The sequence below is a fragment of the Stenella coeruleoalba genome, assembly GCF_951394435.1.
Source record: "Stenella coeruleoalba genome assembly, chromosome: 6".
Taxonomy (NCBI): Eukaryota; Metazoa; Chordata; class Mammalia; order Artiodactyla; family Delphinidae; genus Stenella; species Stenella coeruleoalba.
Window position 1 is genome coordinate 108,468,750 of NC_137151.1, and position 15,281 is coordinate 108,484,030.

General features: G+C 53.0%; 1 protein-coding gene across 10 annotated transcripts in view; it reads right to left on the minus strand.

Annotated features, from left to right (window-relative positions):
- The window catches only part of TNS1 (tensin 1), a 230,782-nt gene that overhangs the window by 7,704 nt on the left and 207,797 nt on the right, over nucleotides 1-15,281 (minus strand). For all 10 annotated transcript variants that reach the window (XM_079924151.1, XM_079924152.1, XM_079924144.1 and 7 more), the window contains 9 exons: nucleotides 11,001-12,067; nucleotides 8,192-8,278; nucleotides 7,341-7,472; nucleotides 6,840-6,932; nucleotides 5,818-5,895; nucleotides 3,962-4,033; nucleotides 3,541-3,709; nucleotides 2,502-2,570; nucleotides 2,000-2,032 (listed from right to left, as the gene is read on the minus strand). In XM_079924151.1, the coding sequence (XP_079780277.1) occupies nucleotides 2,000-2,032; nucleotides 2,502-2,570; nucleotides 3,541-3,709; nucleotides 3,962-4,033; nucleotides 5,818-5,895; nucleotides 6,840-6,932; nucleotides 7,341-7,472; nucleotides 8,192-8,278; nucleotides 11,001-12,067 (1,800 nt within the window). The remainder of the gene's footprint in view (nucleotides 1-1,999; nucleotides 2,033-2,501; nucleotides 2,571-3,540; nucleotides 3,710-3,961; nucleotides 4,034-5,817; nucleotides 5,896-6,839; nucleotides 6,933-7,340; nucleotides 7,473-8,191; nucleotides 8,279-11,000; nucleotides 12,068-15,281) is intronic.

The following is a 15,281-nucleotide window of genomic DNA, read 5'->3' on the forward strand; positions in this document are numbered from 1 at the left end:
CAGGACCCTATGGTCCTTGCCCCCCATGTCTTCTGCCTGCCTTTCATCTGTGGAAAAACTTTAGCCAGAGAATAAGTTTAATCAGAGAAAATGCAGAAACAAAGGAAACCAGTCCGACAAGACTAAATAATAGTAGTTTAGTCACTAAGCATAGTTAAGGACCTTTAGTTCCTTCTCAAGGCCTATAGATAATATCCTGAGACATATCCTGTGAGCTGTCTTGTAGATACTGAAACTCCCACCAGGTGGAAGAAATCAACTACATCATGGCCAGTTAAGGGGGCATGTAGCCCCCTCCCCCCGTCTATAAAAGCTCTTGCCCCCTGGTTGTCAGTGGGGGTGGGGTGGGGGCCGCATCCACCCTCCCCCGTGATTGCTGGCATCCAAAATGAAGCAAACTTTCCTTTCCACCAACCTGGCCTCTGTATTGGCTTTTGAAAGGGGAGCAGCCAGACCCCACTTGCGGTTACATGGACACCCCCAGAAGGAGCTTTCATCGTGCTGACCCTGGTCAGTTCCACGCATCTGGACCACAGTGGCCTCACTGGGCCTCCTCCTCGCTCTCCTCCTCCCTGCCTCCATCCTTTCATTTCCTTACTAAATATCTATCAGCCCCTCCCACACGGCAGATACAGTCGTACCTTCAGGGAGCTTGCAATCTGGTGGCCTCTCCAGCCCCATGCCCATGAAATCAGCTCTCTCCTGCTCCCACACCCATTTCTACCTGTCGTATAAGACCTATTTATTTTTTTTTTTTTTGCAGTACTCGGGCGTCTCACTGTTGTGGCCTCTCCCATTGCAGAGCACAGGCTCCGGACGCACAGGCTCAGTGGCCATGGCTCACGGGCCCAGCTGCTCCGCGGCATGTGGGATCTTCCTGGACCGGGGCACGAACCCGTGTCCCCTGCATCGGCAGGCGGACTCTCAACCACTGTGCCACCAGGGAAGCCCCCAGCTTATTTTTAAACAAGGGTTCTTTCCCCAAACCTTCCCAAATCAGCAGTGGTTTTGATTTCTTTTTAATAGTGAAAGTTTTCTTTTTCTAAAGCCAATCTTATATGAGGTCTGGATATGTAAAGGTGACAGCAGTACTTATGGCAATAAATGGATCAATTCAATAGCGTAACGTTTACCTATGATAAAGTCAATCAGTGAGAAAAAAATGGGGCTGTTTGGGTGAGCCCAACGAAGTAAAAGGTGGAATTATAGAGCATAGTGACAGTCTTATGTCAGCTTCAGTACCCAGGTTATTCCTATACTTTGTTTTGGTTTTACTGAGAAAACTCCGATTCATCCTGATAAATAACTGCAAATCGTACCTCCCCTCATAGCGGCTCAGTTACAACCTGAGGAACCTAGCGTTCCTTGGAACACAGCTTGAAAACCACTGCAGCACCTTAGCCTGCTTATACACTTCTCTTACCTACTGTGCTACCATCAGGCACCCGAGGGCAGAATCAGCCCTCTGGTTGGTCTGAATTTTCCCAGGGCTGAGTTAGTTCCCTGGAAGCACTTACGAAATGCCAAATAGATGGAAAATTGACCAAAGGACCCCAGGGCCATCAGTGGAATTTCGGAAGGAATTCAGACCTACTGGACTCCCGCGGTCTGACGTGGAGGTCTAGCCCAGCCACGTCACGCACAGAAGTCCGCCAAGAGAGCAGGAATGGGAATCAAGGATGCCAGGATTGTGGCAGAAAAGATCATTTAAACAACCCCTGCCCCACTGCCGTCACCTCCAATAAAACTCAGCTTTCAGATCCCTTCCTTAGACCCCTGCGGGTCTGGTCCTGAGAGAGGGAAGGGGACAAGACTGGAGGCTGGGCCTTTGGTCTCGAGGCAGGAGAAGGCCAAAGACCTGGCTGCCTGGGCAAGCTTTTCTCCAGAGCTGCCCTTTGCCTACGTCCTGTTCCTGGATCCTAAACCCACTCCCGCACCACCTCTGCCCCAGCCAAGGAGCACGAAGACCAGCCAGCCGGGTGGGGAGAAGCGTACTTACTTAGCAGGGGAACCTCCCTCCGTCTTCATCCACCTGCGGAGAGAATGACGGCACAGCGTAAACCACCACTTCTCCCTCAGAGCCCAGCCCCGGGTGTGCCTGGACCCCTGGGGAAGGCAGAGCCCCTGTGCCAGGGGGGCGGGAGCCTCCAAAGACCACGCATCAGGGCATTCACAGCGGAGAGAGCACTGCGGCCTGCCTCCCAAGGAGCTTTCCCCAACGTGGAGAGAAGCAGCTTCAGGGTCAGAGGGGTAGAAGCAGGCGTTTGGTCCCTGGGAGAGGCTTCAAACTGGTGGCGGGAAAAACTCAAAAAGATGCCAACACAGCTACTCACGGTCCCACAGGCATGCGCAGATCTTCAAATTGAGCCAAGAATGCACACACACACACACACACACACACACACACACACAGGAGTGCATACACACACACAGGAGTGCATACACACAGACTTCAGTGTTCGAAAGATGGCTGGGAAGGCAAGTGTCTACAAGAGACTTACTTCCTCTCCTGTGGATCCAGGTCACAGAAGGTGATGGTGTTGAGGGGGTAGTGGCGTCTGAAGAAGAGCCTGTGGCACACACATCAGATAAACAGAGAATGAGTGCTGAAGTGACGCCTCCTTCAGGTCAGGCCACCACCTGTGGCTGTCACAGGTCGACACAGCCTTTCCCTTCTGAGCATGATGGCCTGGGCTGCTCCCTTTGGGGACATAAAGCCATGCATAGGGACAGAGAGATGTCTCATAGAAACATGTCTCAAATGCTAGAGGCTAGGAAAAGAAGGAAGAAACTGGCATTGAGGAATGAGAAACGGGGGAACTCTGGAGGAGGAAGAAAAGGGGCTGGGGAGAGAGCGTGAGAGGAAGGGCCTCTGCTCTAGAAAGCAGGGACTTTTATCAGTTGCATTTACAGCTGTATAACAAGTGCAGGCATATTTGTGGAAGGAAGGAAGGAAGGATGGATGGATGGATGATGGATAGAGGGAGACAAATTAGTGAAGGGATAAATGGGTGGGCGAAGATAAATGGGGGATGAATAGATGCAGGAATGGATGGATCAATTGGTGAGGGGGTGAGAAAGTGGATGGATGGATGGGTCACAGGGTTGGGGGGAGCCCAACACAGAAGCAATTAGAAGAATCTTACTGGGCTTCCCTGGTGGCGCAGTGGTTAAGAATCCGCCTGCCAATGCAGGGGACATGGGTTCAATCCCTAGTCTGGGAAGATCCCACATGCCGCGGAGCAACTAAGCCCGTGCACCACAACTACTGAGCCTGCGCTCTAGAGCCCGCGAGCCACAACTACTGAGCTTGCGTGCCACAACTACTGAAGCCTGCGCGCCTAGAACCTGTGCTCGGCAACAAGAGAAGCCCACGCGCCGCAACGAAGAGTAGCCCCCGCTCACCGCAACTAAAAAGAAAAGTCCGCGCTCAGCAACAAAGACCCAAAGCAGCCAAATATTAATTAATTAATTAATAAAAAACAAAAACAAACAAACAAAAAAACACCATCTTTGGGAAAAAAAAAAAAAGAATCTTACTTTCTCTGGTTGTCAGTCAGTGTGATTCCCTGGGCAGAAACTTTGAAGTGGACGATGGTGGCAGCCGGCGTGGGGTCAGTAGCCAGTGTCTCAGAAGTGGCTTTGGAGATGGCCTGTGGCCCAGTGAGTGACTCCATGTCCACAGAGTTTACGAAGAGCACGTTGCAGGCTGGAAGAAACCCACCCAAGGAGGTGTCATGGGGGCCGAAGTGGGTGGGAACCATCCCCAGGTCCTCTCTTTGGGAAGAAGAGAGCAGATGAATTTCAGGCCAGCCTTGGGCCGAGGCATCTGCACACAGAAATGTGGTCTTCCCAGAGACATCTGGGTCTGGGAGAGATATCCAGCCTGCACCTGCAGGAGGGTACAGGGCCCGGAGGAGGAAAGGCCTGGGCAGGGATCCCGTCTGGGGTGGCCACTCACCTGCCCCTTGCTTCAGCAGGTCAGTGGTTGAGTTGGCAGGGCCCGAGCTATCTTTTGATTCATCTGTGGGGTCTGAGACAAAAATTTAATTCAGCTGGTAATTAAAACTGCAGAGCTGGAAAGAAGCACAAGGTTGGCTGGGCCTCAGGCTAGCTCTGCAAATACTTTGTGCAACGGATACCGCTTCTCATAATAAGCCCTGGCAGTCAGCACGTGTGTCCAGTTTGAATGTCCAGTGATTGCTCTAAGTATTCAGCACACTGGCTGGGAGCTGTGGAGTCCAACAGAGCAGGGTTCAGATGCTCACCCAGTCACTTGCCAAGTATGTATAAAACGGAGGTGATGATGAGAGCGCCCACTTCCCTGGGTTTTTGAGATGTTCCGTGTACAGTGTTAGTCTAGTCGTTGACATAAAGCAAGCCTTCAAGTGGCAACTGGTATGGTTGTTCTGCATGGACGTATCTTATGTGTAGATCAGTAAATGCCCAACTAATAAGAACTGAGTAGTGTTTATACCAGCATTTCTCAGACGTTGGTGTGCAGGCTTGTTAAAACACAGATTTCTGGGCACCACCCTAAAGCTTCTGATTGGAGGGGCTTGAGAATAGCTACATTTTGAACAAGTTCCCAGGGGTGCCGATGCTGCTGGTCTGGGGACCGTACTGTGAGAACTACTGGTTTATACAATGTAAATAAAGAGCAGTGTTATAATTATTAAATTACTTTGCTAAATTCCTTAGAAATATAATTTAATTAGTGTCTAAATCATGTGGTTAATAGGGCTATTGAAATAGTATTTGAACTTTTAAGTTGATAATAGTGGTCAATTATCATTAATAATTCAATGAATCGAATTGGATACGTAGATATTGCCAAATAATATTGGAGGTTTTAATTATGGACATAACCCCAGGACCTCCAAGAGAGACTGAAAGCAAGTCCCAGACACAATTCCGAATATCCTATTAGTGGACAGAGAGCATGGGGAGAAGGCACCCCAGTTACCAGTTCCTAGACCTCGAGTTCAGGGCCAGGCATATTCCCCTCCCCTCGCGGGAGCCCCGTGTATCTGGGGCTACATAATGGAAGCCTGTGCTGTCGAAAGGTTTGGGGTGTCCATCCGCCTTCCTCCGAGGCTGGGACACCTCTCTAAGAGGAGCTAAAATCTCTTTTGCCAGCCGCAGTGTCTCACTCAAATTCTCGCCCTATAGGTCCTAAAGCTCTTGAATTCTATTTGTACTTCCCACAATCAAAAGAGGGCTTGCTCCTCCCATTAGCTCGATGTCCCCTCAGCGAGGGAACACCCTCTCAGCCATGCAGACTAGAAACTCCAGGGACATCTTGGGCTTCCTGTCTCCTTCCCACGCCATGTGGATCCCTAAGAGGTCCCTCGAGTGTGCTCTCTCCTCTCCATTCAGACCGCCCTCCCACACCTGGATGCCCCATGACCTACCTCTGCCTTTCCCTCCCCCCTCCCTCGGCCCTGCCCACTGATGCCCATCTCACCCTCCGGACACGGTCCTCCCCATGGCTGTCTCCTGCTTCTATTTCCTCCCCTGGGATGAGTCGTAATTCTCAGGATTCAAGTATGAATTCTTAAAGCCTCCAGAGAATTTTCTCTGGAACAATCTGGCAAGTCAATTATGTGTGTTTCTGGAATTAAGATTTTTAATGAACTTTCCCTTCTTTTTTATTAGAAAAAATAAAGAGGAGAGTGGTTTTGAGTTTCCCAAGATTGGCAACATGACCCGTTTCCTCCAAGCCTGGCGCATGTTCTGGAGCAGCTGGCTGGGCAGAGACGTGAAGGAGGCCAGCACAAGGGTGCGCTTGGAGGGCGAGGAGTCTCAGGTTCCTACCTCGGTTTGGAATGACCAGCTTACAGGGCAGAGCCAGCGGGATGATGGAGTGCTGGTAGACCAGGGCAGACAGAGATCCTGCAGGGAGGGAGACAGCCGGCAGAGGCAGCGTTACTGGGAGCACGTCGGGGGCACTGAGGAAGCACACCCACCCCATCCCACTGTCCATAATCTTTAGCTTCGTTCTTACCTCTCCCTCATCCCCTCCACAAAACTGAAAATTCATTCCCTCTTTGACAGAAAGATCCAAGGGAGAAAACTCTAAAGGCTCACTCTAGCCGTCAGACGGTTGCCCCACAACTTTTCCTTTTCTTTTTTTTTTTTTGCGGTACGCGGGCCTCTCACTGCTGTGGCCTCTCCCGTTGCGGAGCACAGGCTCTGGACGCGCAGGCTTAGCGGCCATGGCTCATGGGCCCAGCCGCTCCGCGGCACATGGGATCTTCCCGGACCGGGGCACGAACCTGCGTCCCCTGCATCGGCAGGCGGACTCTCAACCACTGCGCCACCAGGGAAGCCCCCCACAACTTTTCTTTATCGAAAGTTACTCTCAGCATCTCTCCTAAGTCCCTCCAGCTGCCAGGGCTCCACTCAGGAGAGTGCAGCAGAAGTGTCAGAGGATGATGGGATCAAATCCCCACTCAGTAACTTATTAGCTGTGTGTCCCTGGATAAATCTCAGTTCCCTCGTGTGTAAAATGGGACGATGACACCTACCACGCAGGATGGTCGGGAGACCAGAAGTGATATAAGGTACCTACTAAGTGATATAGGGTACCTACATAGTAGGTAGTGGATAAAGGCAACTGTTGTTATAGTTGTTACTCCAGTGGTAATGATAACAAGTTTCCGCGGGGTAGGACAAATACAGAAAGAAATCTGGCAGAGTGAAGGCGCCACAGCACAGAGGAAGGGAGTCGCCGTGCATTTCTCTGCTGCGTCTATGACAAGGGTGACGGGCAGACGCTGCAGCGGGGAGCCTGGGACAGGCCTGAGACCGTGGGGACGGAGGCGGGGACAGCTCACCGAAGTTTGGCTCGTTGGGGCAGCCCTTGAGCTTGACTCCTCTGGGGCTCGTCTCTATCAGGAAATGCCTCACGAGCTCATGGGTCATGTCCCCTGGGACGAAGAGAAAGAAACGTGGATGCGTCACTGCCCACGGTGTCCTTCCGCCACCTCCCAGCACTACTTCCAACTTCTCCAGTGTGCTGGGCTGTGATGGAGAAAGGGTCACAGCGATAACACGGCCAGAGCCCTGGGATGGAGAGACCACCACTGCTAGCCCACCCCTCAAGGAAACTCAATCACAGGGTCCCAGTCATCTTGCTTCCCTGTTCTCTGACCTCAATCATCACCAAGCCCAAGACCTGCTCTTCTGAAGCGTCTGATTAGAAGGGACCAGCTCCCATGAGAATTAAGAGACCTGCCCACCCCACATAGCCACCCCTCGTCCTCTGGCAGCTCAGGACCTAAAGAGACTGTAGGGACCACCTAGTCCTGAGGCCCCAGTGGACAAGCTGGTGTTACCTTTTTTATTCTGCTGCATGATGGTCGGAGGGGGCGAAGACACCTTCATGGCCAGCCCATAGGCTCCTCGGAAGGAGTGGCTGTCTCGGATGATGAAAGCCCCTGGCTCCTGGTCCTTAAGGAGGGCTATGGCTGAATCGGGAGGAGAGAAGGGGAAATGAGAAACTGATGCACTGGCTTAAGTCTCATCAGGTCTTGAACCTCTTTCTTTCTCAGGTGAGATGAGAGTCCTTAAAGTTAAAATGTAAACACTCCTAAGGGTCCTCCTACACTAGAGTCAGCAAAGTTTTTCTATAAATAGCCAGACAGTAAATATTTCAGGCTTTGCAGGCACTACTCATCGCTGCCATCACAGCACAAAAGCAGCCCATACAGTGAGTAAACGAATAGATGGGGTCGTTCCAAGAAAACTGTCCGGCTCTGACCCCTGGCTGGAGGTCACCCTGCCCTACATCCACACAGACTTCCCCTAGGGGCTGAGGCCTCTCATCTCCATCCCCACAATCCCAACTATGTATTTTTCTGTAAAATGGGCAACAATCTCCCACATCATGCAGATGGAGAGCTAAGGTTTCACAGTATCTCGGCCAGCCTTTCATTTTGTCCTGGAAAACCAAGACTTTGCTGCTTTTAAGGAAACAGCTACAACCACTGCTTCTGCTGCCCAACGCTTCACTGTGGGGAGGTGCCTCTTCCTGTCCAACCTTGGTCCCAGCTCCTCTCTGTGACCACCACCTACTGCAAAGAGGAATGAGTCTGCTTATGTCCCTTGCCCAGGGAAGACAAGGTAGGCAGCCGCCAGCTGTGGCCTCAGATGGACCCCAGGACCTTCAGCACCACCCAGCACTTACCCTGCTCTCTGGAGATCTCGGGCTTGTACCAATACTTGGAAGTGTCCTGGACAAATTTCACTTTCGCCCGCGTCTCAGGGCTGTTGTCTAAAGGAGAAGGAGAGGGAAAGAAGGTGTTATGAGTCTCCATCTCTGTCCCCCAAAAAGGTATGTTGGACTCAACCCCCAGTACCTGTGAATGGGACCTTATTTGGAAATAGGGTCTTTGCAGATGTAAACAAGATAAGATGCAGTCGTGCTGGATTAGAGTGGACCCCAATCCGATATGACTGGTGTCCTTATAAAAAGAAGGAAAGGGACAGGGAGACACAAGGGGAGAGTGTCATGTGAAGATGGAGGCAGAGATTAGGAAGATGCACCTTCAAGCCAAGGGACCCCAAGACTGCCAGCCACCATGAGAAGCTGAGATTAGAACACAGTCTCCCTCAGAGTCTCCAGAAGGAACCAGTCCTGCCAATACCTTGATTTGGGATTTCCAGCCTCAGCTACTGTGAGAGGATAAATTTCTGTTGTCTTAAGCCACCTAGTGTGTGGTCCTTTGCTATGGCTGACCTAGGAAACTAACACAGAGAGCTGGTCTGCTCAGACATCATCAGAGCATTGCTGGGAGGGGCCTTGACCTGCTTTCACATCCTCCCCCTGTCTTCCAACAACCACCGTGGCTCACGGAGCTGCCCTCCTGTTGAAGAGACTGAACAGCATTCTCACCAAGCCAGCGAGAGCCCTACTCCATCCCATCTCCCCCTTTCTCTAGAAGATTCAGACTAAACCCTTCCCGAAGTTTCCCTCCCACCTGCTTAGTCCCTTTCTCCATGGGCTCAATTTCCCAACTCTATCATAACAACCTTGAGGATGAGAGCAGAAAAACACATTTCTGTCCACTTTCCCCAAGCTCCGCCTCACTTCCCATATGGAAAGCACGGGTTCTGCCTCAGGTAGAGCAAAAAGATTGCTCCTGCCCTGCCTGGGACAAATAGGAGAAGGGTTGGCCTAGAATTAAGAGGCCATCTGAGTGTCACAGACCTCATTCTCTGGCAGACATCCCCACCCCAGACCCTCTGCAGACGAGGGATGCTTTCATAGAATGTTAGGTTCTGGAGGAGCTCAGAGAGCACCTTATCCAACCTATTACTTTACAAGTGAGGAATGTGAGGTTCAGAGAGGGAGAGCAACTTGCCCAAGTCACACAGATGGTCCACAGAAAGGCTTTTGTAAGACCTTCCCAGGTAAGAAGATGCAGCAACCAGTTTGGTGCCAGCTACACCATATCTTCCTGGCTGGGTATTAGCACATGTGGGTCTCACTCTCCAACCTCTTCCTTCATCTTTTGGCACCAAAGAAAACAAAGGGAGGATGGGGAAAAGGGTGAAAAAGAATATTCCAAATCTGCATGTTTCCACTCCTTTCGTCAGTGAGAGGCTGGAACAGAGGAGCCTGTGCTCACGGTGCTGTGAAGTTCAGGGCACAGACCAGAGATGTGTGTTAGGCTGTGTGTCTGATGCTTAGTCAATTTCAACTTGTCATTTACACTCTGCTAGGCTTCTGGGATCTGTTTCTGGAGGACGGAGATGGGGTAGGTCAGCTCCTTTTCCTGGCAGCTGTGCACTTAGCAGGGCCTCTGGGCTAGGCAGCTGGGCTGTACAACTGTGCAAGCTGCCTCTCTCGGCTCCAAAGCCCCAGGCCCTGGGGCTGCTGGGGCCTGTCTAACGAGCTGTCAGAGGTGGCTACAGCCCCATGTGCCTTCCTGTGTTGACTCCCATGGCTATTTTAAGCAAGGAAGATGGTGGGAAACAGGAAATGTCCCAACTACTAGAAGTTCTGCATCCTCCAAGAACTGGGGCTGGGAACCAGATGTCTCTGGCGAGCAGCAGGAAGCAGGGGTGTGCAGTGTCGTTTGGCAGGCTCAGGGCAGGACCTGGGAGTGATACTGAGAATCTGGGCAGCTGGGGCCCATCCCAGGCTGCCTGCAGCATTCTAAGTCTTCCTTGAATGTCCCAGGGCTCCAGGGCTGCTCTGTACATAGTCAGGTTGGAGATCTGGCTGAGAAGCTGCAGATCAGCTGACACCCTGACCTTTTTGTTTAGAAAATGAGCCCTCTCAGTGGAGGCAAAAGATGCCCAGTTCTGACGATGAGAGAAGAATTCAGTGTGCAAGACTGCGTGGGCTTCAGCGAAGCCGGGTTGATAGAAACTAGACTCCAGTAAAAATGCTTAACCCTCGGCCTTGTGCCATATCGCTCCGGCTGCCAGATCTATTATTAGTGATGTGCGCAAAGTGGGGATCAAAAGGTGGGAACCGTGCTGTGGGCTGGAAAAGTAATGTGCAAATTGGGCAAAATCATACCCACTTTGCCAGGTGGCCGTGAGGACTGATGAGATAGTCCTAGTCCTTGGCTCAGAGCCTGGCACAGAGCATGTGCTCAACAAGTGGTGGTGGCTACGATGATGGTGAAGATCATTGTAACAGCAGTGCCATCACCGCATCTACCTCCTCATCCCTGCCCCCACTGCTGCCACGACCATGGCTCCAACTCCCATTACACAGGGAAGGCTGCCACGACCACAGCTCCAACTCCCATTACACAGGTAAGGCTGCCACGACCACGGCTCCAACTCCCATTACACAGGGAAGGCTGCCACGACCACGGCTCCAACTCCCATTACACGGGGAAGGCGTCTGAGGCCCAGAAGTTGGTGACCCACCCGAGGTTGTGTCTGCCAAGGAGATGTCAGAACAGAGACTAGCACAGGTACCCTAACTGCTGGGCTTCATCTGTCAACGGGAGAGATGACGTGGAAGGAGGGCGCACCTGGCATGGAGTACTTGGAGAAGTCGGGCAGAGTGTGGGAGAAAGAGACGGCGCTGCCCCCGCTGGGACTGGACATGCCGCTGGCGACAGGCGAGGAGGACACCTTCCCGTTGACGGTGGCATAGTTGGGGAGGCTGCCCGCTCGGTCTCCCATGGACATCCTCCGCTTCTCTGGCAAGGCCGGTGTTGGGCTCCCTTGCCGGAAGGCTGCTGAATCTGGCGAGGGGGAGGCGGCGGGGTTGCTCAGGCCGGGGTAGTAGGCAGGGGACACAGGAAAGGAGGGCGTGGAAGGGGCCTGGTAGCCCGAGGCGCTGCTCTGTCGGGACAACGTGGGTCTCCGGTCCTCAGGGGTGGAGTAGCCACCATAGGCCACCTGCTGGTCCAAGCTGGGGCTGCCGGAAACCACAGATCCAGACCCTCCCAAGTGACGGCCCAGGCTGGGGCTTCCGGGGCTGGCTACTGCGTTGCCATGGAGACTGGAGGCCAGGTTGCCTTGGTGGGCCCCAGGGTGCCGGCCCAGGCTGGGGCTCCCTGGAGTGGTGGCCACATTGCCATGGAGGCTTGAAACCTGGTGGGCCCCAGGGTGCCGACCCAGGCTGGGGCTTCCCGGAGTGGTTGCTGCACTGCTCTGGGGGCTGGAGACCGTGTTACCATGGAAACCAGTTCCGGGTGGACCCATCACCTGGCGGTGGGTCAAACTGGGGCTGCTGGGGGCAGCCATGGCAGGATTCACGGCCCGGCGGACAAAGCCAGGACTAGAGGGAGTGTTGGTGCCCACTGTCCTGTGCCGTGCCTGAGGGCTCCCAGGTACCATCTGGACACCCGCCACACCGAACTGAGACCGGGCCTGGCTTTCCAGGGAGCTGAACGGCTGAAGTGAGTAGTCGGGGCTGCTGTAGATGCTGCCCGCAGTCGGGAGAGGAGAAGAGCTCTGGTAGCTTCTCTGAGCCGAAGGGCTGGGCTGGCCCAGGCTGCCGGAGCGGAAGCCAGAATCCAGCAGAGGCTGGGTGGGTGTCCGCGGGCCCTGGTCGCTGCTCTCCCCTGATGGGAAGCTCCCCACTGAAGTGCTAGAGAGAGACGGGGCAGGTCAAGATGTCACCAAATGGCATTTAATGAAGGACAGGCTTTCAGTGAACCCTCAGCCCTCCCTCCAACCACTAATAAGACAATAAAAGCTCCCCTCACACGCACAGGAAAGTTAGGGCTTTGATACGTCACCCTACGGACATCAGAAGAAAAAACTGAGGCTCAGAGAGGTTAACCAATAGGCTCACACCCACACAGCTCATAATAGACCAGGATTTCAACTCAGCTGTGTCTAACTCCAAAGCCCATGTATCCTCAAGCACCACCCTGACTGCTCAACCACAGGTCAGAGCGAGATCTCTCCTATCGAAACTGAAGGTGGCTGTCCTGTTGCCCCCTCCAGCATCACAGAAACTGAACACTGGAGAGGGGGTTAAACCACTTGGATCCTGTTCCTACTGGAAGTATCCTACCTTGACTCAGTTTCCCCAGGTGTGCTATCAGCATCTCTAAACACTGAGAGTGTAACTGGGCATCCACTCCTGGGTAGCTCCAAAACAGCAAAGATGAAGAAATCTCACAGGAGATTTCAGCTCATTATAAGATCTGCATTCTAGCCACTGGATCTGGCCACCAATGGAGCAGGCCGCTTTACATGGTAATGAGGCTCCCATCATTAGGAGCATTTAAGCAGAGACTGACCAACCTCTTGACCCAAATGCTGTGGAGGAAATTTCCTCCATTGGGAGGTTACATGAGATGAGCTCAGAGGTCGCTCTCAATTCTAAGACTGATAAAAGTCAGTTCAGAGGGCACTGTACCCCGGGGGAATGGCCACAGTCAAAGGTTCTCCTCTGAAGTTAAGTATTGATACAAGTCCATGGCCTGTGAGTTGGGAAACCTGGATTCTGTTTGTTAAAAGTTTTCCCACATGTAAAATGAGGGAAATAGGTTAGATGACTCTGATTCCTTCCAGACCCAAACTTCTATTCCTCGATGATATGGCAGGAGAGACAAAGGTTGACAGAGACCACGCATAAGCAGCAGCTGCAGGGAGGCAGCAGGCAAATTCTGCACCAGCAGCCCCTGGGGCAGGGGGGTGGGGAAGGTTCTTACATAAGAGGATGCTCCAAAGCCTGGAGCCGCAGACTGGAAGGAGTCTGGAGGCTGGCCGGCCACACCCTGGGCCAGGTTGGATAAGCTCAGGTCCCCTGGGTGATGTGAGGTGGGAGGGCTAGGCACGAGCCAAGGGCAGGGAGAAGGGCAGGGGCCAGGCCAGGACAAAGTCTACCTCGCATCCCAGAAGGGGCCAAAGTGGAACACCACTTCGGTACAGAATAACCTGGATTCTGAGGAATGGGGGGATAGGTCAGGCTGCACAGCGGGGGCTGGGGACATGGAAATGGAGTTCTGGAGGAGAAGCTGGGTTCCTGAGGCCTACTGCAGGAGGAATTTGAGGAGTGAGAAATGGTGAAAACTTCCTAATGTCAGCACTCCCTGAATATCAGCAAGGGTGGCTGGAGAGGCGAGTAAAATCTCCTTTCCTCTAAAAGAAGAATGCAGCTTCTGCCCAGGGGCAGACCTTTCCAAAAATGGACCCATCAGGAGGCTGGGGAGGGGTAAGGTGGACTGGGGTGTGTGTGCTTGGCTTGAGGTTTCAAATTCTTAGCCTCCAGAAGAAAAGTGCCTCTGCTCACCCACGCCCCGCGCCCCGACCCAGGAGGGGTGCATTACGCTGGACCAGTGCAGGTACACCGCAAGCTTGGCACACCCCTCCACATGCAGAATTGTGAAGAGGTGGCTGGACAGTGACCGGGCCCCGTGGGGTCCCGGGCTGGGAAGGGCAGTGGACATGGGAAGGGATGGTAGGGGCAGGCTCCCCTCCTGGAGGCGAGTTCCAGCCTCCAGGCAGGCTCTCTGGGGCCCCCTCACCGCCTGGCACCCTTTGCCCTGCCTAGGCTCCTCTCAGGGTCCCTCTCCTATGTTGTCTTCCCTGTCTCCCCATCATAAAGCCTCACCACCACCCCCAGTCAAGCAGCTTCTCACTGCACCCCAAACACAGGAGCCTCACTCTCTGGGAAATTTCAGGCTACCCTTTCTGTCTGACCCGCCTCAGAACGCCAGCCAGCCATCCGCCAAGACATCCCTCCTCTCACCCTACAGCAACCCCTCACCAGCAGCTGCGTGCCCGAGGCCGCCACGCCCAACACCTCCACACCCCCCGGCTCTGTCCTTGCTGTGCTGTCCTTCTGGAAGGACCATTCCCTCCCCCTTCACCTTTCAACCCCTGCTCATCCTTCTGGCCTCAGCACAAATACTTTCAGCCCCCAGAGACCCTCTCTGCATCCCAAGGCAGAAATAGCGGCCTCTCGCTCTGAGCTCGTGGCTTAAACATCTGCTCTGGGCACATCTGACTCTCACCCCGTGACCGTCAGGCACCATAATGCAGGTCTGTGGGGAAGGATAGAGATGTGGGTTCCGGAGCCAGACACCTTCGGTTTGAATCCTATTTTTGCTATTATGTAGCTGTAGGACCTTGAATAAGCTACTTTATGTCTCTCTGCCTCAGTTTCCTCTTCTGAGAAGTGTGAATAATAATAGTACCTACCTCACAGGATTGCTGTGAGGTTTAAACAGAAAGCACTTAGCAAAACGCCTGGCACGTAGGAAGCACTCACCACATAGTAATTACTCGTGTTCAATTTTAAACCTGGGGGAAGGGGACTTCCCTGGCAGTCCAGTGGTTAAGACTCCACATTTGCACTGCATGGGGCACAGGGTCCATCCCTGGTTGGGAAGTAAGATCTCGCATGCCACGTGTGGCCAAAAAATAAAAATAAAAATTTTTTTTAAATTAAAAAAAAGTGCTTCTCTGGTGGCGCAGTGGTTAAGAGTCCGCTTGCCAACGCAGGGGACACGGGTTCGAGCCCTGGTCCGGGAAGACCCCACATGTCGCGGAGCAACTAAGCCCTTGCGCCACAACTACTGAGTCTGCGCTCTAGAGCCCGTGAGCCACAACTACCGAAGCCCACGTGCCTAGGGCCCGTGCTCAGCCACAAGAGAAGCCACCAAAATGAGAAGCCCACGCACCGCAACGAAGAGTAGCCCTTGCTCACCACAACTAGAGAAAGCCTGCACGCAGCAACGAAGACCCCAACACAGCCAAAAATAAATAAATGAAATAAATAAATTTATTTTTAAAAAACTTTAAAAAATAAATAAATAAACCTGGGGTAAGGACTATGCCTGGTTCAC